We start from the raw sequence: 25,371 nt of genomic DNA, 5'->3' as shown, positions 1-25,371 counted from the left end.
CATGCAATGTATGCTGTGACAATATTCAAGGTTGCAAAGTGGAAAATCTGCAACCATCTGTGCAATGCAAAATTATGGATAATAAAAGCAGACAAGAAAATACTGCAAATAACCTATGATGAGAAAAGTATCATGGAATCATAGACCTGTTTGGGTTGGAAGAGGACCTTAAAGATAGTCCAGTTCCAATCTCCCTGTCATGGGCAGCAACACCTTCCACTAGACCAGGTTGCTCAAAGCTCTATTGAGCCTAGCCTTCCAGGGATGAGGCCTCCACAACTTTTTCTGGGCAACCTGTTCCAGTGCCTCACCACTCCCACAGTAAAGAATTTCTCCTTAATATCTAATCTAAACCTACTCTCGCTGGTTTAAAGGCATCCCTCCCTTGTCCTGTCATTACATGGCCTCGTCCAAAGTCCCTCTCCAGCTTTCTTGTACCACTCTTCAGGTACTGGAAGGTGCTCCAATGCCCCTTTGGAGCCTTCTCAGGCTGAACAACCCCAACACTCTCAGCCTGCCTTCTTACGAGATACTTCAGCCTTCTGCTCACCTTCATAATTTTGAGACCATAATTTCTTTTGACTAGTCCTGAGCTCAAAAAAAAAAAAGTGAAGAAAACAGGGAAGTGTCATCAGATTATCTCTTGAAGTTTTAGCCGACACGTTTTGGAGAGTTATCTTACTTAACATGCATTTTCAGTACGACTATGCTCGTGTAGCAATTCCGCGCACTCCTACATTTACTTTTGGTACGGCAATTTTTTGATGCCAAAATAACACCAAGAAAAGCATCCTAGCATCCATGATGGGCTTAATAGGGATTAAGCACTGTAGAGCTAACACACTGTCATCATAGCCATATCTTCTCCACAGAATAATAGGATGAAGCAACATAATGCTATACTTGTACAGCAAACCCTACACTGGATGAGCCACACAGTTTTGTTGACAGTGCTGATTAACTGCTCTACCTTGCATTTGCAGAGATTAATTTCATGTGAAAGCATCCTAATAATAGATGTTCAGACTGAGCTCTGCTATTACACAACAGGACAGTAAATTGGCCAGTAGGAGATTTGGGTCTTGTTCAGAGATAATGATGAAGACCTGTCAGTACAGCACTTGGTCTATTTCCAAACAACCTAAAAATGCATATCCTGCTTATGCTGCCCACATGGCAAAACATGCAATGTCTTCAGTGTATCTAAAGGCCAACCAGACAATCAGTGGTTTAGTCTAACCCTGCTAAAACTCCCTTTGAATACTTCTGCTTGATGCACAGTAAACCAAATCAGCTAAAAGGACGCCAGGTCTATAACCTTACTTGTGAGAGTATCCATCCACATCTGCCTGTTTTTCAGTAAAACTAAGTAGGCAGTCATTCACACCCCAAATATCTACAAATAAACTTTACTAGTCAGTATTTATAGCCTATTTTCTGTTGCGTAACTTTTAACTAAAGTGGTACTGCAGCACTTGTAAAGGCCCTCTGCAGCACAGACTGCAATTATTAAAACTCAGATCTCATTGTTTATGTGACTTTTTTCCTTTATTTCACTGTCGTCTGAATTATTTTTCCTTTCACTCCTTATGGGGTTTTGTTCGTTCCATCCCTATTCAGTCACTGCAAGGCAAGAAGGGAATCTCAGGGGTATGTAGCTGCTCAAAACCACTCAAGGTTCAGCAGGACCGGCCATATATCCATTCCATTTAGTTCAAACACAACACAAAACTTCAGAAGTCTGTTCCAGTTGTCAATTTTATTCAAAAGGTGTCTTCTATATATTTTTAATATATAGAAATAAATATGAAAGGCCTATACAAATATGAACACTTATAGAATATCAATACTGCCCTTCATTTTTTTATACTGATCTTTCAATACATAAGGGGACAAAACTGCAGCAAATAGCCCACATACTTAATAAAATAAATTTTAAAAAATCTCTGATAACAATGTCTGTCCATGTCTAACAGAACCTTTTAGATTGAGTTCTCTTTTACATACATGCAACCTCAACACAAAATACGTTCAGCTTTGAGATGTTCATAACACAGACTGATGTACATTTTCCTCAAGATGGACAGTAAACAAAAGATCATACTTAAGTTATACTTCAATGCACAATTTAGCACTATCCTTTTTCATGACATGCTGTCTTAACAGTATTTTTGAAACACAGTACAATAAATTAAAGGGAATGCAATCTTGCCTTCAAGTAAAACCCAGGTCACTTAAACTTCAGAATGGGCATTTGCTTTTACATAACGTGATTCTTCCCAAAGCTTTAAAAATTTTAACACCACGTAAAATGTTTTTGGTATAAGATAACATCATAATGTAAGCCTTTTGCTTCCTGTGAAACACATTTGATAGACAATTCCCCATTAAGTGATATTTTTCTAACACAGGGCATCACCCACATGCAGTTATGCAATGTCACTAATTTACACATTTAAAAGAGCATAAAGCAAAGTATGTGCTTAAATGGTGATAGGAATGACTACTATATCAAATACAACTGCTCCTTCAAATGTTGGTTATTTGCTGGGTATCTTTTTGGGAGTGGGTATATTTTGCTTTAAGAAAAGGTCACACCCCACCAACATTGAAAGGCAACCACATCATACAGCAAAACCCTCTTTTTTTCTGAAGGAATCTGTACTCATCCCAGAACTAAAAATTCCCAGATATTAATTTATGAACTGTAGATCAAAATTCCTGGAAACTAGAAGAAATATTTCATGTATTTCCTATACGGACAATAAAACCATAGGCTTTATCTAAGAAAAAAATATAACTTATTAAGTGCACAAAAGCCCAATCTTGCATCTCTCTCCTGTTGATTCAATTGTTTTCACTTAAGGAAAATATACAGAACTTCCCTCTCATTCATTATTTAACTTATATAAATAACTGTTTGAAGAATATATTTAATAGTTTATTCACATACTAAATCTTAAGGGTATTTGGGAATGTCAATTCTGTTTTTCAAAAAATCTACTGCTTTTACAGTGTTGTAACAATTTTCTCTTTCCATCAAAACAAAGATTTTTGAGCTTAAATTACTAAACAGTATTCTCATTTCTACTTCTTGATGTTTGAATGCTTGGCTCATTGTTTTAACAGAGAATATGTAGATTCACTGAGAAATAAATGGGACAAGTCTCTTCTCAAGGGCGCATATCCAATATGCCTTGGCTTGGAATTGCAGTTGTGTTGTAGGGTTCTCATTCACAGCATCGGAGTGGTTTCTGGTTTCCATAACAAACCTCCTTGATCACTATAGTTCTCTAATCAATTTTCACTCCTCTGAACCTTTTCTGAGCTCACCCAGCAAAATGAAACACTTTGCAACACAGGTTTTGCAGGCATTACTAGAGGTTCTGCAGGCCAGAAGTGGTGGACTATTTCCCAGCAGTGTGAGAGTAACAATTTCAGGACAGTTTTCATATGTGTTGTATGGCATTAATCTAGCCCACAAAACCTCCTCACATTGATGAGGGTCAAGACAGTAAGACTCCAGGTCTGCAGAGGGTTTGACATTCAGGTTAGAGATCCATCATGGTGGGGATGGGAGACAGTGACAGACCAAAAGGATGACAGACCATATACATAAAGGCTTGCAGTATTATTTGAAAAAAAACCCAAAAACAAACCCGGATCAACAACCCAGACACTTCCAAGGTAGGAATGCATTTATCAAAAATTAAAGTTTGTTCCATTATGAATGATTTGAAGTTTGGGTTCCTGAGCTTGATACTGGACAGGGGAAAGGGCAAGGCCAAGGGACTTCTATCTTAAATTATACAGCAGTATCATTAGGACAGTATTTAAAACCTATTGTTAGAATTATGAATAATTTACAAATGTGACTTTAAGAATATTATAACTAAATAGTAGTTATAGAAGCTTAAGCTCAGAAGACCTTAATCTTCTTTCTTTTGTGTTTGAAATCGTTCCATTAAAGCCCTAAATATATTTCCTGGTATTTTCTGGTGTTTGTCTATGAGAGCTTGGACTGCTGCTTTTGTCTGTAGGGAAAGAAAAAAGGTTTTGGTCAGAAAACCTCATTTTCATACTGCTCATATAATAGCACAGTTTCTAGGCTCTTTTTAATCCTTTCAAATATGACAGATATATTGCAAATTCAAAACACTGTTCTTCCATATTTAAGCCCAGAGGATGTGATTGTGGCAACACTGTCAAGAAACAGACCAACAAACTAGTATCTGTTATGCGTGATAGCTGTGTTCACAAGCTGTATTAGTGATACACAAAAGTCAAATGACAATAGAGTAAATTCATGAAGAGACTTAGGTCTATAAAGCATGTTAAACATCTGCATGATGTACTGCAACTCAAACTCCTGCCTATGCCCAGATTTGCATCAATAACACTCTTCCAATGGGCACCACCTTTGATTCTACACCTGCTCAGAAGCAGCACTGGAAACACCATTGTGTCTCAGCACATTTGACTCGTACAAAGTAATGCCCTCTGGCCCCAAGGCCCCTGAAGGGTCTGGTCCTGTGACACATGCTCAGGCCCCTTAGCTGCATGTGACAGCAGCCTTCACTTTCACTCAAAAAACAAACAGGCCAAGGAGTCATGGCAGTTACTCTTATTATATAAAAGCTATATAGGGAACATGTAAAAGCAGGGCAACATGCAAAAGGTGGGTGAGGACACAGTTCCTAGACAAGCACAGGCTAGGGAATTCTGCCAGAAACCAAACAACAGAGATTTGCCTCTGTAAACCAGCGGTCAGCAAGGGCAGATATTAGTAGAATATTGTTTGTTGGTACAAGCTCCCACTGTTTATATGAAGTAAGTGATCAACTGATATGTCCTGGGACAAGGACTTCATACATCTGGTCCTAAGTGATTGTACAGATCTAAAATTTGTATTAGGTTAAAAATTTGAAGTTTATGTTTTGCTCTACATAATGGGAAAATGCATACTGTGCCATAGCCTGAAACATGAGGTACAACTTCAAAATCACTCTAACTAAATAGGATTCTAGGGAATTCACATTCTTGGGGCTTTATTTAGCAGAATCTGAACTTAAGTCAGAAAATAGTGATGGTTGGCATAAATGTAAGATGTCAATGCATGTCTGAAAGTAACTTAAACACATTCTCTGCTGAAAGCTAGTTCTGAAGTCCTGTCAGAGTGACCCCACAAAAGAAACAATCAGTGTTCCATAACCAGGGCCTAACATACTGCAGACAAACATTTTAAGAGTATTTTTGCAGAGATCTAATCATAGGATAAACAGACAAAGAGACAACTGAACTGACACCTGCATGGTCAAGAAAAGTCTCTCTCTCAAATGAAATTTTTAGAATATTTTAAGTGACCATCTGTGGAGTTTTCAAAAATACCTGTTTCAGCCCACTCCATCTCACTGCTCTACCACTTAACTGGTTTATGTCTTTGCACTGTGAAATCTATTAATAAACTGAACAAACATGAAGACCTGAAGATCCTTTCTATAAGGCATGTAAATCTGAATTAAGAGGAACATTTAGAAGTTAAATTGCTGGGCTTGAAGCTGGACAAAATAGAAACACACTAGACAAAGCAGTGAAATTATATATTTTTTTCTTTTATTGTATGTAATTCCAACAGTTTGTGAACATAGATTTGCTATGTTTGAAAGGCTTCCTGAGTATCTTTATGAAAACACCAGGAAGCAGAACACCCGCTTCCTCTTGGGTGAAGTGCTTCTCTCTATCAACTGAGAACTGTCTTGTCTGACCAAACTTCTTCAGTCTTTAAAGCAAGTTGTTTCTCAAAGCAAATATAGGGTGCAATTAACTTTATAAGACCTAGAACATCTGCAAGTTGCAGTAATAAAAAATATAGTATTTAAGAATGACATTCAGAGTTAGGCAAGTACAAAACTTACCATGATTCCACCAGTTTCTATAACTGGCTTCTAGACAGAAATCTCTTGACAAGACTATTGCAGTGTTTTTTATCAGAACATTCAGTATTTTAAATTTACATATATAGATATCTCTCTTACCTTTGTAGCTAGCTCCTCAGCAGTCATATTTGGTTCATATGGAATGGGTTCTCCAATAAATGTACGAAGCTTGACAGGAAACCCCCCGTACAGAGGAACTATTGGCAATCTAATACGCTCATATAGCGACCTAAGTATTTCTAATGTGAAAAAATGTGGTTGAAAATAGGAGAAGGAAAGGTGGGGAAGGGAGAAGTGGAGTGGGGAAGGGTAAAGGAAGGAAAAGAGAAAGAGAAAGAGAGAGAGAGAGAGAGAGAGAGACTGGGATTATTCTGTAAAGTTTTTTGTCCCCACTATGTCTTAACATTGAAACTGGCTTGCAAAGTAATCTAGCTCCCAATCCAAACTCTCAAATAATGTGGCATCTCAAGTGCTATCCTACCTTGACTTTCATTTCCTAAAAGCTGCATTAATGCTTATCTCATACTTATTTCTACTCTAACTTGGTGTGAAATCTTTCCTCCAAAGAGTAGCTGAAACGAGAAGAAAGAAGAGGAGAGAAATTCAATAGCTGCCTCTCTGGAGAGGGAGAGAATCTTACACAATATACTTACAGGTTCAGCTCATTTGACAGGTTAGAATTAGAAACTAGTATTGGAAAACTGCATGTTCAGTCCCATTGAGGTCTACAGGATCAGAAATAGCCTTATCTGCCTAAAAGTCAGTCATGCTAACATACTGAATTGCTCTTTCAGATCACACACTGGTTGCAGTTAAACAACAAAAAGAGAGAAAAAACAGGTATTTCAAACAGCTCTAAGAGGACACATTGTTCTCCACATGTCTGGGTACATCCCAAATGTACCCAGAAGAGATTCTTTGAAAAATAAGCACTAATATTATAATTCTCAATTTCAGACAAGGAACTCCATTAACTGGCATGCTGGCATAAGAAACTCCTTGCTGATCAAGATGTGGAATTTTCTGTACACAACCTATAAAAACAAAGACAAAACTACTGAAACTGGAGTAACACCTCCAGTGACCAAGAAACTGGACTCCTCTAACAACTCTGTTGTAGAATGCAAGGAGCACAAATGATTTTGGCTTCAATTTGCTCTGTCTGGGATTCTCCTGAACACAGCAACAATTAATTGCTGTTGATTTTTGTACAACATGACAAATGTGTGAATTATTCCAGCTTCTGCATCTGATGCCTTGGCTTTCTCCACGCAATATATTTCTCCTCTTAAACGGAGGGGGAGAGAAACAGAACTGTGCTGCCCTGCAGCATTCTGATGAAGGTGACAATGCCATACTTGAGGCAGAACATGTGGTGTGGAGACTTGTTCAGGCCCCTCTGCTAGACAGTAACTAAGAGATATAAAAAAGAGGGAGTTTAACACTAGCAAATGAGCAGAGATGTGGGCATCTAATCATCCCAGAGATGGACCCCTCAGACAAAAGACCCACCTATTCATTTTCTGGCTGCAAGTTCCACAGAGATAAGGAAGAAGAGCTGCCAAATGCAAGGTTTTGTGAGGAACCACAGGTCTAGTGCAGAACAGAAAAGCAACTACAGATCAAATGTAGTTCAAAACATTCAAACTTTGAGTACAGGAAGAGGTGTAAGCACAAAGCTTTAGGAAAACAGGAATAATGTGTCAGTTGCCAACCTGTTTGCTTCGCTTCTTAACAGACAGCAGGAAACCTAGAGTTGGCCATACAGATATAAGCAGAGAAAAAAGTGCCTTAAATCTTCCTGCCTTTTTCTAGCTCCTTTTTTCTTTCTTCTACTGCTTGTGCGAAAGAACACTTATGTGGAAAGTAACCTAGATGAGCCAATATCACATCTAATGCATACAAATATTAAATCCTAATAAAATCTCTGAACTCTACCAGAGAGCAAACATCAAGAAACAAGGTCGTGTTAAATCTCAAGCTTATATGAGGATTATTTCTACAGATAGGCTAAACATACATGGAAAAATAAACTACAGAAAAATAGAAAATATCTTACTTATTCCTCCTAATGTCCTAAAGCCTTCTCGAACATTTTGTGTAAACATAGGAATGATGGGCTAGGAGGGAAAAAAAATAATTAAGAATTTAAGATAGCACTATCTAAAAAATTTCTACCTCAATTAAAAGGCAAATTAATTTCAGAAGTGTTTCTCAGACAAGGATATATAGAGGGTAAACCAGGTATTCTGAAGTTCTTCTGTGACCTTCTGCCATGAGGTTTCAAACTGAAGAATACAAGATTCCAGTGAGTCACTTTTTCAGCAAGTCTGTAAGAACAGTCCAGAATTTCATTACCAATGGAGCTTTCAGGTGTCCCTCCCCCCATCTAGCAGTGTTTGCACAGTTGTGACTTAAGTGCTTAAACCTCTTACTTAATTTGTAGTTATGCTCAAAGGGAAGGATTCACAGGATTGGGACACTAAACTTGTCTGATTCCTCTCTGCTATGCTGATGGTATTGCTTCACACTTGATGCGTCATATTCAATACATGTCCATGACTTATTTCTGATGATGAGTACTTGGAATGGTGTTGAATATTTCAAGTTTTTATTGCTGTTTTTAAAATTGCAAACAGCTGTCAAGATTTATAAGAACTGTGAGAGGGTTAGCTATTATATAAAGTTTTTCAATAGCATTTTATAGTATGTCCCCACTACACACAGCATCATCAGAAATACAGAACTCTTTATGAGATTTTCATGAACTCAAATTCTTTTAACTTTTTAAAGACAAGCAATGAGGATGAGCTAGCACATGTAACTTTCCAGACATGCATCAAGTTTGGGGTTTTTTGAGAGGGAAAAAAGGTCTGTAAATAATTACAGAGAATAAAAGGAAGTGTAGTTACCTAAACTGAATGCATACAAATGTCTTTATTCTTGAACAATCTTATTTGGAACATCTTACTTTCGACATAGAAGTAGAAATTTTTGTTTATATGACAGAAATTCTGGCAAAAAATCTGCTGAAATAAGACAACTTCAACACATTGAAGGTCCCAGTTTTAGACAAATTTTTCTGATATTTCAGATAAATTCTTCTTTTCATGAGGAGTTCTGCTTATGATTCAAAGTGACTTAAAAGTTCATCTTTAATCTAAATAAAGATGCTTTTCCCACTTTCAGCCTGTCCCTGACACTTTCTATTTTACTGCATCTCTCAGGGTTTTTTTTTTAGGGGGATGAAGCTACACACCTTGTGAGTGCATAAAGGGAACCAACACACATCCAATTAAATAAATGCAACTAGCACAATCACAGCTGAATCTCAAGCATAGCCTTTCACATGCTATTGTAATACATTAGTAAAATCTAAACCTGTTGAAAATACCTGCTTAAACAATGTTATTTTCCTTGTGAGAAAAGTGATGCACACTTAGGTCTTAAAGTATTCTATTTCTGTGTAAAATCCACAGATTGAACTAGTCTGTCTTTGACAGTAGCTAAATATAAAACTCCTGGTGTGAGACTTGCTTTTAAATTAGGTATATGCAGACCTATGGACATATGCACACATCTTCCAAGTACAAATCTAGAACAGGAGGGATTCTGAAATGATTACTAAAATAGTTACAATTCAAATATATCTCACACACTGTCGTGCCTCAGCATTTGGTCCCCCATGAATAACTACCTGCCTGCTGACCAGGCCCAATGCTGTACATTAGAACTGAAGAGTTCACACCAGTGACTAGCCCTGGATATCTCCACTACCATAAAATGCCAATACAGTACACAAAGTGTCAGTGAACCTACACCCTGCTGGGTCACACCACGCTTCAGTGACAGAACAAACAGAAACATGGAGTTGGACTCTATAATCCTGATGGTCCCTCCCAACTCAGCACATTCTGTGACTCTGATATAGAGGGTTGTTTCCCAACCATGCTGGTCAGGGAGGGCTAGGCCATCACAATACTAACCAGCTATGTATAAAACATCACATGCTTATAAGGAGAAACCATCTTGTATTTCATCTCTTGTTCTTTTGAACTCTGGATTTCCTAACCACACTATGCTTAGCTGACTCATAAGCCTTCTTATCTATCAAAAGCAACAAAAAGAGTCAGGAAATCTAGCTGTTAGAGCAAGTAGACCATACTCATGACAGTCAGAAATCTAACATCAAATACATGATAACCAAAACAGCTTTCTCTGGAAGAAAGTACTAACAGCTTAGCTTTCTTTGCTTCTCTTCCATTACGTGTCATTCTTACCACTTTTGCATCAATGGCCACCTGAGCAAAGCCCTTCCGATCGCTCCACAAAATATTGTACGTCTCATCGCTGAAGAGAGCTTCCCGAAGTCCTCCTGGGGCAATGGCCAACAGATGGCCCTGCTCCAGAGTCCTGACACAAGCTTCTTTTGGTCCATGTATAACTCCAAATACATCAAGTAGTATTCTGAAACCTGCAGGGGTAAGATAACATTAATTCCAAAAGCATTAATTCATACTACCAGGGAGTACAGATCCCCAGCACAGAACACTATGGCTAAAATTTAATTGTCTGATAAGCTGTGGCCCACAGTCCCCAAGAGGGACTGAAGCATTAAGTCTAACTTACATATTTTGGTCTGCAAAGTTGAAGATTTAGAGGTTTCAGTGGCTTTTTGCCATAGTAAAGTCAGGTGCTATGCCACAGTCAGGACTACACTGAAAAAGAACTGTCAAGCACTCTGTGATATCTTTCACATGTCCCGTCAAAGGAGTTGTTTGACTGAAGGGCACTGGCTCCTTGCCCAAGCTCCACTGTTCAAACACAGCACAGTCCAAACAGAGAGCAACAAGAAGCAAACTAGGAAAGTTGTGGTTCTGTTTTGTGAACTTCAGCAAAGAACAGTAGTGCATAAGGACGAGAATGAGAAAGAAAATGCATCATTCTCTGCATTATGGATCACTGCAGCAATTGACTCTGGTTCAGTCTGTGAGTACCTAGATGGCATTTCATACAGAGAAGCACCTGGTAAGCCTCAACTGGGTACACTCACCTTCTCTTAATATTGTAACTGAAGTCTTTTACCTAATGTTACATAAACTCCTCATATCACCTTGAATTCGACATGCCATTCGGATTGTACCCTTCAAGAAACAGTAGAACATCAAAAATTTGCTACAATCATCAACAGGAACACATCTGATCAATTTAGACAACTAGCCTGTTTTTAAAGGACATAGGTACCACAGACCTCTGTTTGCAGGAAATAAGTCCTGTTTGGTTGGTTCAATAGATTTTAAACTTAATACAGTATTTATGAGTAGTGCATACCAAAACGGTAACTTTGGATGACTGGGCAGTAGGGAAACATAATTTCTCTTCCTTGAAATTTCCCACTGAAGCAAACAACCTTCTCAGCCATAGACAAGGACAAAGAACTGATCTAGTCAGTTCTCTTAATAACAAATTAACAGCTGTGACTATAAACACACATTTGCTATATACACACACATGCTAAAGGAGAGCCCAAAGAAAGTTAAGAAGACAGAGGTCCATCTTCTCTTAGAGCCTGCATAAACTAAGGGCTTGGGAAGAAAAGCATGAAGCAATACATCATTAGTTTATTCTTAACTAAACTCTGATCTCTAGTCTTTTTAACTAGAGTGAGTATAATTCTCCCAACTCATCTCCATACCCAATTAGGATCTGTCCATACACATGGCCACAGAACACAAGCGGCATTACACCTGTCTCATATTTTGCTGTGCCTGCCTCACACACTGCTGATGACACTCAGTCTTCATCCAAAAGCATTTGCATGGAAGAACACCTGGAATTGAAAGTCATTTCTTTCAGGTGCTTTTTTGGGGGGATTTTTAATAGCTGATTTTTACAATGCTTGACATTCCCAAACTAATTAAAGCTCTCTGGAATGTACCTGGTGGCAAAAAGCTGCCAGTCTCCAAGTCCTTTCTGTCAGTGAGCTCAGGAGACAGACAAAACAGTAATTCAAATGGTTGAGATGAACAGGAAAAGACACTCCAAGGAAGCAAGGACTGTGACAACACTGTTTCTGCATTGGATACACTGAGGAAGGGGTAAGGCGGAAGAGTGTGTGTGACAAAGCAAACACCATGAGTTTGTCCAGTTCATTTATCAGTAAAAAAAAGAACAGAATATTGTCAGAATACAGACAAAAAAATGTACTAAAGAATAGTCATCCAGGGAGGTTTTAAGTCCTCAGAGAAAATTTCTCAGCTGTATATCCCCCTTTGATTAGTATCAACTTTATATTCTGAGCAGTGCTTCACAGCCTTGCCAGCAGATCACACATTACTATTGATACCTCTGCTTCAGTACCAAAGAAGAACCTGGCTCCCTTAAAGGAGCTGAGAGATGCAATCTGACACAATGGCCCAGAAAGGACAGCCAGTGTACCTGTATCCAAGGCAAAGGTCACCACAAAGTTAAAAGAAACACTGGGGTAGTACCAGGTAGCACTGCATGAAAGGAACCAAGAATCTGTTTTTCCATTTTAAATAACAAAACAACTCTCTAAATTATCTAAACACAATTTTTCAGCCATGCAGAACATTTTCTTCCAGACACCAAGAAGTTCAAACTTAATTTTATTCCACCCGAACTCTGCCCTTTGCCCAACATACTCTTCTCCTATTTACCACAAGACTGTATTGGCAGAAATGTTTGAAAACCCTTTGTAGAGCACCCAGTAAGGCATGTAATACTGCTCTCAACTTGTGCACTATGTACACTTTTCTATCTTGGCCCCAGTGACTGTAATATCAGGGCTGTCAGCTACCGGATAGCAAGATAGCAAGGATGTCATTGTTTTCCCATTTTCCTTTAGGATCCCAACAGTGAGGAACCATTTAGACCACTGAATCCAACCTTCCATAGTTGTAGATAATTCACACATATATAGGTGCAGAGCATCTAGTCCACAAGATACTTTGCGACACCTTCTGCATGTAACAGACAAGAAGCCAAAGCTCCTTTCCTCTGCAACATTACAGGAAAGGGACTGTCTTAGTTACATAAACTAGCAGGCAACCTTTTAAAGAGGGCTCCTAGATGACTTCAGGAAGCAAAAATGGCCCATACTACAGCAGAGGATGATGGAGAACAACACAAGTGAAATCTCAGTCCTCTCGGAATGCATTGGGAAAAGGCTTTCTCCTAAACTTAGAGAAGTCAATAGTTTTCCAAGCACTACACAGCTAAGAGTCTAAAGGCAACAGAAAGCAGGAATATTTCGTTTGTTTTTTCCCTGTGGCAAACCTCTAGTTATAAAAGAGGGAAAAAAGAATTTACATGACTGTATTTTATATCCTTCTCCTCCAAAATGTAAGAAAAGCATACTTAATACTGACACGATTTTGACACGTCTGTGTCTAAACACACGTGTGTGTCTAAACAGACTCCCCAAATGCACCATCACCCTGTCCCATTTCCCCTGCATCGAGCATAATAACTTTTGGTTAAAACATCTTCTGAAAAGGCATCCAATTTAATCTGAACACTTAATCAAGATCAGACAGCCTCAGTATTAGGATAAAATTATGCAGTCTTTCTGGTTTGATTCACAAAGGAAGCAGCATCTGCCTAAGCTGTCAGTCATAGATTACTGTGCTTATTTTAAAACAATCCACAACATTTTCTGGGGTCTTTGGACTTGTCTCCTTGAACAGCCTTAATTCCTTCACAGAACCAGAGAATTATGTAGATTAGAAGGAAGTTGTGGAGGTCATCTAGTCCAGCCTCCCACTCAAAGCGGGTTCTACTAGATCAGGCTATTCAGAGCCTCACCCAGCAGAGTTTTGAAAGTCTGCAAGGATGGAGATTCCCCAAATTGCCTAAGCAATCTCTTCAGGTGTCTGATCACTCTCGTGGTAAAATACCTTTCCACATGTCTAATCAAAATTTCTTGTGTTGCAACATGTCTCTGTTACTTCTCAATCTATCGCTGTGCACCTGTAAGAAGAGTCTGACTCCCTCTTCTCCCCACCCTCCCACTAAGTCACTGAAGACAGCAACAGCATCTTTCCACACCCGTATCTGGTAAACACCAAACAAATCCAGTTCTCTCAACCTCTTTTGGTACACTTTGTGTGTTCCAGACCCCTAAAATCCACTGAACATGCTCCAGTGTGTCAGTGTACTCTCTACCAGGGAGTCCCAAACTGAACATCACGTCACGGGATGTGCTTGCACAGGTGCCATGCCAAGGGAAAAAAATTTCTTCACCCAAACTGGTGGCTACATTCATGCTACAAAAAGTTCACCATGCAGTTCATCTTTTTTGCTGTAAGGGCACACTGCCAACTCACATTCAGCTTGTTGTCCACTAGAATCTTAAGTCCTTTCCTGCAAAGTCTCCTTTTATCCAGAGTACTGTTGCACAGAATTGCTCATCCCAGCTGCACAGCTCTACATTTGCTTTTGTTGAACTTCATAATATTTCTGCCACTTGAATTCTATGAAGTCATTCTGAGAAGAAGCTTTAATGCCCAGTATATCAGCAGAACCCCTGGTTTGGTATCATCAGTGAATTTCCTGTGCATGCTCCAGGCCCTCATCCAGGGGTACTATAAAAACACTACACAGCAGTGGTCTCAGTATGAATCCCTGAGGAATGCCTGTAGCTGTTGGCTAGATGTTGTACCACTAAAACCAGTTCTTCAAGATCAGCCATTCAGCAAGGTGTTTCTGCAATGCTACTGAATGATATTTGGGGGACTCATAAGTATACTCCCACTCAGAGCCTGATTTTAAAGCAGAAAAGTAGCAAAATATAATGCCCCATTTGATAAACATCTGTGCCTATAAAGATACAATACAGAGCCAAATCTGCATCATGAAGTAGGTTATATTAGTCATCTGTATGCAAAAGATTTGATGGCCATTGACAAATGAATCTGTTGGCAAAAGCAGTTGTAGAGGCAAAGCAATACTGTAATCAGTATGAAAAAGCTCTTTTCAGGAACTAAGGCTGAAATAAATCTAACCAACATAACCAACAAAAAGACAATTTTCTTATATGAGTTGGTTCTACTAAAATCACCAGTACACTACAGGATTCTCCTTGTAACATTTGCGAATTGACAGGCCTTTAATCAAAAATCAAACTTGGGAAAGAAAGTGGGTACTACTGCATTCCACACAGACAACAAAAATACCCCTCACATAATTAATTTCACCAATTGTCAGTGCATTTCAACAGGCTATCCAGCCAAAATCTTGCCCTCAACATATTTTTCATTTTCTATCTGCTTCTCCTCATGTTTCACACAAACATGTTGAACACCTCTCTAGCTTTCCTCCAAAACATATTCTACTCAGAACAGTCTTCCTGGGCACAGGTTCCACTGCCTGCCATCCTCAACTGGAAAAGAGTTGGGTGGAATAAGAAAATACACTGTCTCTTCAGACTAGTATTCTTAACTTATAGGGCATTTGTTCCAAAAGGTTTAATTCTTAATCAATTCACAACACTCATTCTGCCTATATTAATGAAAAAGAAACATTTTATTGAAATCTTTGCTAATGATTAATACAGAGAACACTGCTTTTCTGCAATCTCCTTTTCTTTGTTTCTAAACACCCTAGAGTCATTGGAAAGTGTTGCCCAGACAGGACTATGTCCCATCCTTGCATGGGCCAGTCTCATTCTTCTTTGTAAAGAAGATGCTCTGTTCCAAAACTTTCACTAAATTTGTCTGAATGTCTGTTCTGAAAGCTGTGCTCCTACACAATTTTTATTAATTACACAATTAAAAAATTCAAATAATTCCAAACCTGCTTGTTTATAATGAAGTGTGTTACCTGGTACTCTAAAGACAAAATGATCAGCTACTACGCAGCAGCGCCTCCTGTTCATTATATGAAGTCTAGCTGTGAAATAGATATAGTCCACAGGAGTAGCTCCATGATAAAACACAACAAGTCCTGGTCCTTGAGGAATATTTTCGACACCATGAAGCTCATAACCTGTTAGGAGTTAAAAATGTAGCAGGTGTTAAACTTTTATACAATTTTATCACAAAGAAACTAACTTTGCAGCAAGCTGGCAAACTAAAACCAGCATGGATTGAGAAGTGATAACAGCAAAGTGACCAACAATAAGTCAAGAAATAATTTGCAGTATCTACAGGAAATACAAGTTGCTTCAGAGAAAATACAAGTTTCATTTAAGGCACCGCACTTAGAGAAAGAGAAAAAACACAAAAACCCAGCACTAAAACAAAACACCCAGTCACACTATTTCAAACTGTATAATTTATCCTAATTTTTTCTGTTCATTGTTTCAAGGCTGCAAAGTCCTCTGAATCAATCATTCAAAAGAAATCAAAATACAGACTGGAGTGGTGAAACAACTATTTCAAGGTGTTATTAACCTTTCAAAGTTTATTGCCGCCAGTGACTGTTTTAGAAGATTTGACATGATATCACACATTTTCATGTCTCCTTTTACTCCAGGATATGAAGCTTATCTTTGCTTCTTCTCTCCAAGTTATACCTGTTCCAGCTTTCCATCACTATATGCTAAAAGCTATTTGGGACTATATAGGTCTAGCTGAAAAATACGTAAACATACATAAGCTTCTTCCTGACCTCACATTTCTATTCAAGTCACAGGGCAGAATATATTTAATTAACACAAAATGCATCAGTTTAGAACATACTCAGTTAACACCCAGTAGTACTGTTACAGTATCTTTTTTACAATAAAATAAAACAAGTAAAAAGAGAACACCCCAAAAAAACCACCCTCAACCAAATTCTGTCACATCTTCCAAAGTTAATCAGGCCTGCAATTCCTATTCCATTAATTTAATTCTGAAGGCACTCTTGGCTCTTCTCTATTTTACTGTGGAGCTGCAACACATTGCAAGTGTATCATCTGTCCCATCCCAAGGGATCCTTACTGTACTCCATGCCAGCCGACTAACACACATGGAATTGGCATAATACATGTAAAGTTACAGGTATCAATCAGCACATTTGGGGCTTTTTGGTTGTAGGGTTGTTGTTTTTTTCTCCTCTTTTTTTTTATTAATGCTGTTAGATTTCAGGATGGAAAGTTCTTCTTATGATATCCTGATGAATCAATGAGGGAAAAAATAACTGGAAAACATTTCATTCTTTAGCAAGACAAGTGTATAGATAAGAGGGAAGCAGCTGGCAGGGCAGAAAAAAGTCACAGCTCTCAATGAGGGACTGGATAAGAATCTTCTTGCACAAATAAAACGTCAGACCTTATGAAAAGAAAAAGTTACTAAGGATTAAAAGAGCCAAGGTTTTAAAAAATAATTTTCTTGTGAAAAAAAAGTAAATAGCTTTTTATTGTGAAGTGAGCATTTTAAGCTCTTTGATGTAGCTGTTGATTTTGATGTAGTGTACTTTCTTAGATTTGAAAGTTACATCTTAGTCTTACAAAGCCTGTCTGATACAGCTGCTGCACCATCTGGTTATCAATGCCTTGAAAACCCACTTCTCTTTGACTAGAGAACAAATAGAGATGATTTTCAAGAAGGATTTATTCTTTATGTAAATTGTTCTTAAGTATCTCTTTCTCCTTTAGCTGCATCTAGACTGAATGACTCTGAAAGAGACTTGTGATTTCCTTACAGAGAAAAGCCAAATCATTTATTAAGTCTGTCTTCATAAAGAAATAATAGCAGAAGGACAAAGAACAAGGCCCTTAGTTTTGACATTCTAGTAGTGAAAGCAGTAGTCCAAAATACAAAGATAAAGAAAAAAGCAGGGTTCTGTAACAGTGTCAGGCTCTGAAGCTAATTTCAAGAAGGAACTAAGTGCTCCTTTTAGCCATCATTTGGCATTTCATGTAGGACTGGTTAAGTGCAATTAAACTGTGCTAACATGTGCTGGCTGACATACTAGCTATCAGGGAACTGGCATTAAACTTCCAGTCTTCACATATTAACCCTGAAATGATACAGGGTTAATTAATCGATTAATTAATTGATCTAGTTTTTAACACAACACACATTTCAGGTCTTCTTCAAATGAGGAAATCCAGGAATTGTTATAAAAAGCATAAAATGGAAAAAAAAGGCACTTAAAAAAATTGTGCATATATTCAACCAGAACAGAGATGTCACTTTATAGCAGCAAAGGAATAAATGCATAAGACAAAAAACCTACATTCAAAAAAGTCTCAATGTCTTTTTTATTTCTGTCTCAAGCACCACTGACAGTCATTCATAAAACAGAAAAAAACCCTGAATTGGCATGCACCAGCAGCAACAATCAGGCTATTTTGATAATCTTGAAAACTAAACAAAGAATAAGAGCTTCAGAAGTTTTAATGAAAGGTCAGATCTCACTTACCATGCCATATTCTTCCATGTCCATCCCATATGGTTGCCAACATTTCTCTTGCACCTATCCAAACATCATGGGAATAAGCTTCCTTTATTTCATTCTTCCTTTTATAAATATGAAGCCAGAGAATGGAAACATAGAAGAGAATGACAATAACTCCTGGAAGTACAAAGACTACTACAAGTGGAAACAGCACCCATAAAATGTAAAATGCATAACTCAGATAATCTCCAATATCCTCCACACCAGTCCATTCTTCCAGAATGTAAGTCAGGCAAGTTAAGTAGGACATAGATGTCAGTCCTGCAGTACAGGATTCATTTCCACCTGTCATCTCCTGTTTAAAATAAAATTTTAAAAAATTATATGAATAAATCTTTCAAAAAGATAGATCTGTCTACACTGTTTAATCATATAATAAACCTCTCTTATGCATTTTATTCATATACCATTTACCCCACATCCCAGCAGCACCTATTAGAAACATAAGAGTTTACACAGCAAAACTTTCACTTGACAATTACAGTCCTTTTCTTTTGGGTACTGGAAATGCTGACAATCCTAATGGAGAAAGATGATGCCAACTGCCTAATTTCAGGCTAGGATTTTATCTCACTGAAAACTGTTCAACTTGCACAGACCCAGAACATTTATACTCTTACCAATACCAATTATTACTGAATTTTTGAATTTCAGATAGCTGTATTGATTAGTCTAATTTATTGTTACAATAAAATAAAACCTTCTCTCAAGCACTAACAACAACAGGAAACAGCACAATCTCAAATCCAGTGCTTTAAAGAAAACCTACTGAACACTTCCACTCATTATAAGCCTAGGACATCTCAGGAAGAAGACTCTCTCAAATAAGAAAGTCTCAGCCCTGGAGAGACCTTAACTTGTACAAGGAAATTTACTGATAGTGACAGGTCAAGACCCAGAGCACAACACTGAGAGGCAGCAGAAAGGACAAGGGAAAAAAGTTCACAAAAAGTCCTCTTTAGAATTTTAACTGCTCTGGTTTTACTGTGGTTATTCATAAGAATCTCTCCAGTCCAGTACCAGCTCCTAAAAAGTTACCAGTCCACAGAAGTCAAGCCTGCAATTTCAGGCTTACTGTAACTCTGGAGCCACGTTTTTTTGTTTTCTTAGCTTTGTACAATTTAGGGGACAACTTGCTATTCACTTCACCTTATAAACACAGGACAGCCTGAATGCTTGGCTATGTTAACTAGAATACTTGAACAGCAAACCTCTGGGTACAAAAATTATTCTAGGCTAGAAAAAACTGGTTGATCAATATTCCAACTTCTGCTAGTCAGGACCAAGAAGAAAAAATGTTGCAACTGCAAAAGAGGCTTGTAGAGAGAAATGGAAGAACAGCATTTCTAAGAATGAACTTAATCTAAGCTTGAAGCTGCTGTGTTTTGTTTATTAGAGCGTGACTTACAGCAGGTATGACTGCAAAGCTCCTATGCCTAGACAGACACGTATGTCTAGCACTCTTTTACTCTTGCTCTGGTTTTGCAAGAAACAAGAGACTGAAATACAGAAGATAATATTGCTTTCAGAACACCAGTGACAACAAAGTTACAAAGCAGATCAATTTTACTCCACATTTGCTAAGGAACATTGAAACACATGCTAGAGTAGAACTCATTTCACTTATTTTCCTACCTCAATTTTCTCTCACATTCTGACAGAGCAAGGATGTCCCTTTCCCTTTGGTTTTGGAAATCAGCCTCTACCCACATTACTCAAGGTACCTAGCTCCTATTAATGAGAAGAAAGCTAATCTTTGCTCCCACAATCCATGGCTGTTCCAAACTAATTCAGGCTTACGACATTTTGCTCCTCAGCATGTTCCTGAGGACAGTGTGATGGGCAGCTGATTTATCTCCAGCCAGTATAAGCACACAGCAGCAGTGACACGTCCTTCACTGAATTCATGCACCCCTGCCTTTGGGGTGTGAATTAGGGGGAAAGGATGGGAGAGAAAGTGTGTGGGAGAGCAAGAGAAAGCTCTTTTTCATTCCAGTTGCCAGAGCTGAACTACAGAACCTGTCAGGCAGCAAACACCCACAGCAAGTGAAAGAAACACAACTTGTGCGACCAAGCAAGATTTCGGAGTAGTATTCAACACCACAATATTAATCAGATTGTTATGTCTGGACTTCTCCAATGGCTCCACCTACCACCTAGAGAACAATATGGAGTATGGATTATGGCACAGAAGTATTTTTTCAAAACTGAGAGGTGATTATGTAGCTTAAAAGAAGACTTATAGCTATACTCTCTCACTTACTATACTTTTAATTGTTTATGGCTTTACCCAAACCCCAAATCCTCCATCAAGTAAATTTAAAGTCCTGTTCACACATGTCAGTCTTGCAAAATATTACATGTCCTTTTGCCTGTAATGCTCAATGCAATACCTCAAATGCAATCACCACAGTTTTTAAAGTTTACTTGCATATCTGTGTGCTAACTTGCAATAGAAAATAAGATCTCACATCTTCTGTGCTATCAGCCACAGAGGTAAGAGCTAATGCACTGCCTTCCCTCAGGAACAGTCATCAAATCTACCCTGAACAAGGCTGCTTCCTCATCTTGAGGAGCATCACAGGATAAGTTATACTGAAATTTATACTGTACAACCTCTTCCTAACTAGCCAGATAGATCAGGTTGTCCAATGACACATCCAGTCCAGTAGTATTCTGGACTGGATCTCCATGGATAGAGATCCCACAGCTTCTTCAGGCCCCTAATCCAGTGCTTGAATGCCTTCATGGTGCAAATGTTTTTCTTTGCTAGAGTTGCCCTTACCACACCTTGTATATGTTGCCTCCTGTCCCTTTGCTGTGAAAATTCTACTTCCCACATCCATTAAGAGCAGCAGTAAGGTCATCACAATGTGGGTGCTATGGCAGTGAAGAAGGGAAGGCAGATTATGATCCAAAAAAGCCCAGAAGTTCCACATTGAACACAGGTTCAACATAGTTCTTATGTACCACTAACAGATAACACTTCTCTGTTCCAACTTGCTGTTGAGCAGTTCAAAATACACGTTTTTAAGTTCTAACTTGCTAATGTAGCAGCTTACCTTTTTCACTAGTTCACAAAGACACAATTTCTCGTTTGACTAATTACAGTGCACACCAACTTATGCTTACACTTCAAGCGTTATGATGTGGAAACAAGGCTAACACACAATTCCCGTCACTGACTTCTGCACATGACCCAGAAAAGTCCTTAACTAAACTACAACGGAGGCCCTCGGCTGCAGGGGGCAGATGCTGGGATAAGTGAGACCCTACAGATCAGGACAGAAGGAGCGACTATGGCCAGCAGCCTGCTCTGCTGTAAACGACACACAGCACCATTTCTGCATGCATATGCAATGTGCAAGTGAAACCTCTGGAGGACATCCCAGTGTTTCCAAACTAGAAAGGCACTGAGAAGCAGCAGCTACGACACGTCCCTGCCAGCAGAAACAAACACACGGCAAAGGAGGGCGTTTCTACCAGAATTAGCACTGCCACCACAAGCACACCAAAAAAACCTCAAAACAAACGAAAAGTAGCAGAAGACCCTGATAATCCTGCTCAAGTCACCTGCGACAGGAGAGAGCCTAGAGAATGGTTTAGCCCTTGTTTTGGCCCAAGGACAGGGCGGGCTCTGGTGCCGGCGGGCGGGAGGCCGGGGGAGGTCGGGGCTCGCTCTCCCGACCAGACGGATTCAGCCCCGGCCCGGCTGCCCCCGCCAAGCGCCCCCGGCTCCCACCGCGCTCCGCCCGCAGCCCTGTGACTAAAGCAAGGCCCCGAGCTCGGCGGTGACAGAGGCCACCACGGCGAGCCGCCTCTCGCCCGGGCATCCGCGGGTCAGGCCCGGGCCGGGCCCCTCCACCCGCCCGGCAGCGCCCGCTCACCTTGCCCTGGCGGCGGCGGGACCGGCTCCGGCCCCGCGTCCCTGCCGGGGCCGGCTTTTACTCTCCGCCCGCCGCCCCCGCGGAGGCCGGGTGCCCGCGGGGCGGCCGGGCCGGGGCGGCTCCCGGCGGGGGGCGGGGGCGAGCGGGCGCCCTGCGGAGCGGGGGCGGCGGCGGCGGGGGCGCGCAGGGCAGCGGGAACTCCGCGCCGCCGGGGGCGCGGCAGCCGCCCGGACCCGCGTCCGGCACGCACCGCCCGCCGCTTCCGCCGCGGCGGCACCGGGCGGGCGCCGCTAGGGGGCGCGCGGGCCCCGCGAGCGGGAGGGGCGGGGCGGCGCGGGCGGAGGGCGCCGCCTGGCGGCGCGGGCGGAAGCCCGGAACCACGGAATTCTTGGGGGGATTGGGCTGGGAGAGGCCGCCGAGGTCATCGGGACCAACCCATGGCCGTACTCCGCCTTGACAGCTGGCCCGCAGCACTGAGCGCCATGTCCAGCCTTTCCTTAAACACCGCCAGGGACTCCACCGCCCCCTGGGCAGCCCATTCCAATGCCCAATCTGTGAAGAATTCCCTCCTCATGTCCCACCTAAACCTCCTCTGGTGCAGCTTGGGCCTGTGTCCTCTCATGCTAGTCGCTGGTTATCTGGGGAAAGAGGCCGCACCCCAGCCGGCCGCAACCTCCTTTCAGGGAGTTGTGGAGAGTGATAAGGTCACTTCTGAGTCTCCATTTCTCCAGATTAAACAGCCCCCAGCAGCAGGCACCCACTGCTCACCCTCCTGCCTTGAGCACCGCATGCCTCCCATCCGCCCCTTCCCCAGTACCTGCTGGATGGGTGCAAATTCCTCCTCTTCCAACCCCACTGGTGTTCCCACAGCAGCAGCAGCAGCAGCGGCATCCATGCCTGGCACTCACTGTAGCCATTGCAGTACCTCAGCGTTCCAGGCACGTTCTGGTTCAGACACGGCATTCACGGGGCTGTTAAGGCATTCCTGGCTGCCCAACAGCTATGGATGTAATCCCTGGATTTAGGGTAAAAATTAAAAAAAATAATGGATTTACAGATAAAAATCAGTCAAAGAAATAAGTAGTGTTCCAGCTGCACTGGGTGCAGCTCCAAACACACGGGAATTGATGCATCAGGTACCCTACCTGCTAGGGTGGCATGGAACACTGCCATGGCTGCGCCCTCAGCCTTCGGTGGGATGTACTTGGCCAGCTCTCCAGATCCCCTCCTGCTGTGCTTTTCTGACCAGCTCTCTTCTACAGGTCTGCTGGACACCTGCAGCTGCTCAGTTGAGCAGTTGCACTCAGTTTACCGTGTAACTGTGTGCATTGTCATCCAATGAATATTTGTGCAGTTGTACACACTCTTTACTGTGTAACTGCTTCCAATGCCATCCCATTAATGAATCGGTCACAGCCCCAAGCCCACCAGAGCTCGAGAGGAATTCTGACAGGCACATGGGGTGAGGTGACTCTTGGGGCTGTCCTATGCAGGGCCAGGACCTGGAGCTCGAGACTCCTTCTGGCTCCCTTCCAATTCCAGGTATTCTATGATTTTATTAATTTACTCTGTTTTCAATATCATATTCGTCCCCAATGCAAAATCTTAAACATAAAAAACTACAAAACCAGAATTTCTCTGCATTATTTACTGCGCAAAGTATACCTAATAAAATGTTTACCTAATAAAATGCTGTTTTCGTTTTGAGGCAGGCACAGTTCATATTCTGGTTTTCATTTCTTTTTTTGTTGTATGATGGAGAGCTAAAAAATAAGTGTACCAAGGGAGTGATTTGATCTGCAAGTACATTTCTATTTGTATGACAAGAACTCTAATTTCTATAACACCAGTTTTCAGTTCTAGTTTCTATAATACTGCTCTAAAAAGAGTAAAAATTTAGAGTGAGCCACTAAAATAATATAACTGCTTATTATTAGAGCAGTACTACATGGTTTCTGGAAAAATTGCTTACAATTTTTTATTAGAAAAATATATAATTCAAAATCCCTCCTGTTTCTCAGTAATAATTTTGTCTACCATCATCTTGAGACCCCAGAAAATACCCTTAGATGACTATGACAGAAGACAACAAATAGAAATTATTTTTTAGACAGAGAAGCTGCAAATAACACAGTGGTGCTGCTAAAAGATGTAATAGCCTGGGATAAACTTAAACCTTGTTAGAAGATATTAACAGCTGCTGAAATAGAGGCGATAGAGACAGAAATATCTGCTTTTAAAAATAATCAGCACTCTGATTACATATCTCCTACCCAAGGTTAGTGCTTCATTGTGAGTTGGAGCACAGCTCCTAGTATCATGTATCAGAGAGCATGGCATTTGAAAGGTTGTGCAAATTCTGATTACTGAAGTGGTTAATTGGTCACAGAATCAGGATTGTTACGTTGGAAAGGAAGTTCAAGACCATTGAGTCCAATCAAGAACGTAACTCTGTCAAGCCCACCATTAAACCATATCCACAAATGCCACATCTAGATGTTTTCTAAATACCTCCTGGGATGTTGACTTCACCACTGCCCTGGGCAGCCTGTTGCAATGCTTGACAGCCCTCTCAGTGAAAACTTTTTACTGATATCCAATCTAAACCTCTCCCAGCACAACTTCCTTTTCCTCTAGTTCTGTCCCTTATTCCCTGGGATTAGAGACTGACTCCCACTTGGCCACAACCATGCTTTCAGGTAGTTGTAGGTGTTGGTCCCCACACAGGCTCCTTTTCTCCACGCTAAACAACCCCACCTCCTTCAGATTTTCCTCATAAGACTTGTGCTCCAGAGCCTTTCCTAGCTTCATTGCCCTTCTTTGGACACATTCTATGATGGTATTAATGTACTTGAAAAACAGGATAGTCAGACAATGATTCTGTCTAGTCCTTCTACAGTTTCTGCAATACAAAGAAAGCCTTTAGATTCTGGTTACTTATAATTCCTCTTGCTTCTTCATCTGTATCCATTTTAGTATTGTACAACCTTTTCCTTTAGTTCCTTTTCTCCCTTGAAAGCTCAGGCTTTGAATTTTAGCTTGTATTGCTGCAGTGCAGCACGTAAGACTTCATGGTTTGAATTCCTGCCTATGTCCAGGCATATCAGTCTGCATCTTGATCTGCTTTAGTTCATCATCTC

General features: G+C 40.4%; 1 protein-coding gene across 1 annotated transcript; it reads right to left on the bottom strand.

Annotated features, from left to right (window-relative positions):
- Positions 1 to 1,750: 1,750 nt before the first annotated feature.
- Positions 1,751 to 22,317, bottom strand: LOC128942648 (transmembrane protein 68-like). The gene is made up of 7 exons (XM_054285221.1): positions 22,232 to 22,317; positions 18,309 to 18,639; positions 15,780 to 15,944; positions 10,217 to 10,410; positions 7,996 to 8,056; positions 6,036 to 6,175; positions 1,751 to 4,034 (listed from the first exon to the last, which is right to left on the bottom strand). The coding sequence occupies exons 2-7, from the start codon at positions 18,634 to 18,636 to the stop codon at positions 3,930 to 3,932; spliced, it is 993 nt and encodes a 330-aa protein (XP_054141196.1). The 5' UTR covers positions 18,637 to 18,639; positions 22,232 to 22,317; the 3' UTR covers positions 1,751 to 3,929.
- Positions 22,318 to 25,371: the final 3,054 nt, after the last annotated feature.

The sequence above is a fragment of the Melozone crissalis genome, unplaced genomic scaffold (genome assembly GCF_028551555.1).
Source record: "Melozone crissalis strain CALT ecotype California unplaced genomic scaffold, PUWL_Pcris_2 ptg000042l_1, whole genome shotgun sequence".
NCBI classification, from domain to species: Eukaryota; Metazoa; Chordata; class Aves; order Passeriformes; family Passerellidae; genus Melozone; species Melozone crissalis.
This window is presented reverse-complemented; position numbering and strand designations above follow the sequence as displayed.

Coding starts and splice junctions, on each gene's coding strand:
- LOC128942648 (XM_054285221.1), bottom strand. CDS start 18,636: ATGACAGGTGGAAATGAATCCTGTACTGCAGGACTGACATCTATGTCC. Junction 8,057..10,216: donor TGGCCATTGATGCAAAAGTG/GTAAGAATGACA, acceptor TTTCCCTCCTAG/CCCATCATTCCTATGTTTAC. Junction 4,035..6,035: donor CTGAGGAGCTAGCTACAAAG/GTAAGAGAGATA, acceptor CTTTCCCTACAG/ACAAAAGCAGCAGTCCAAGC.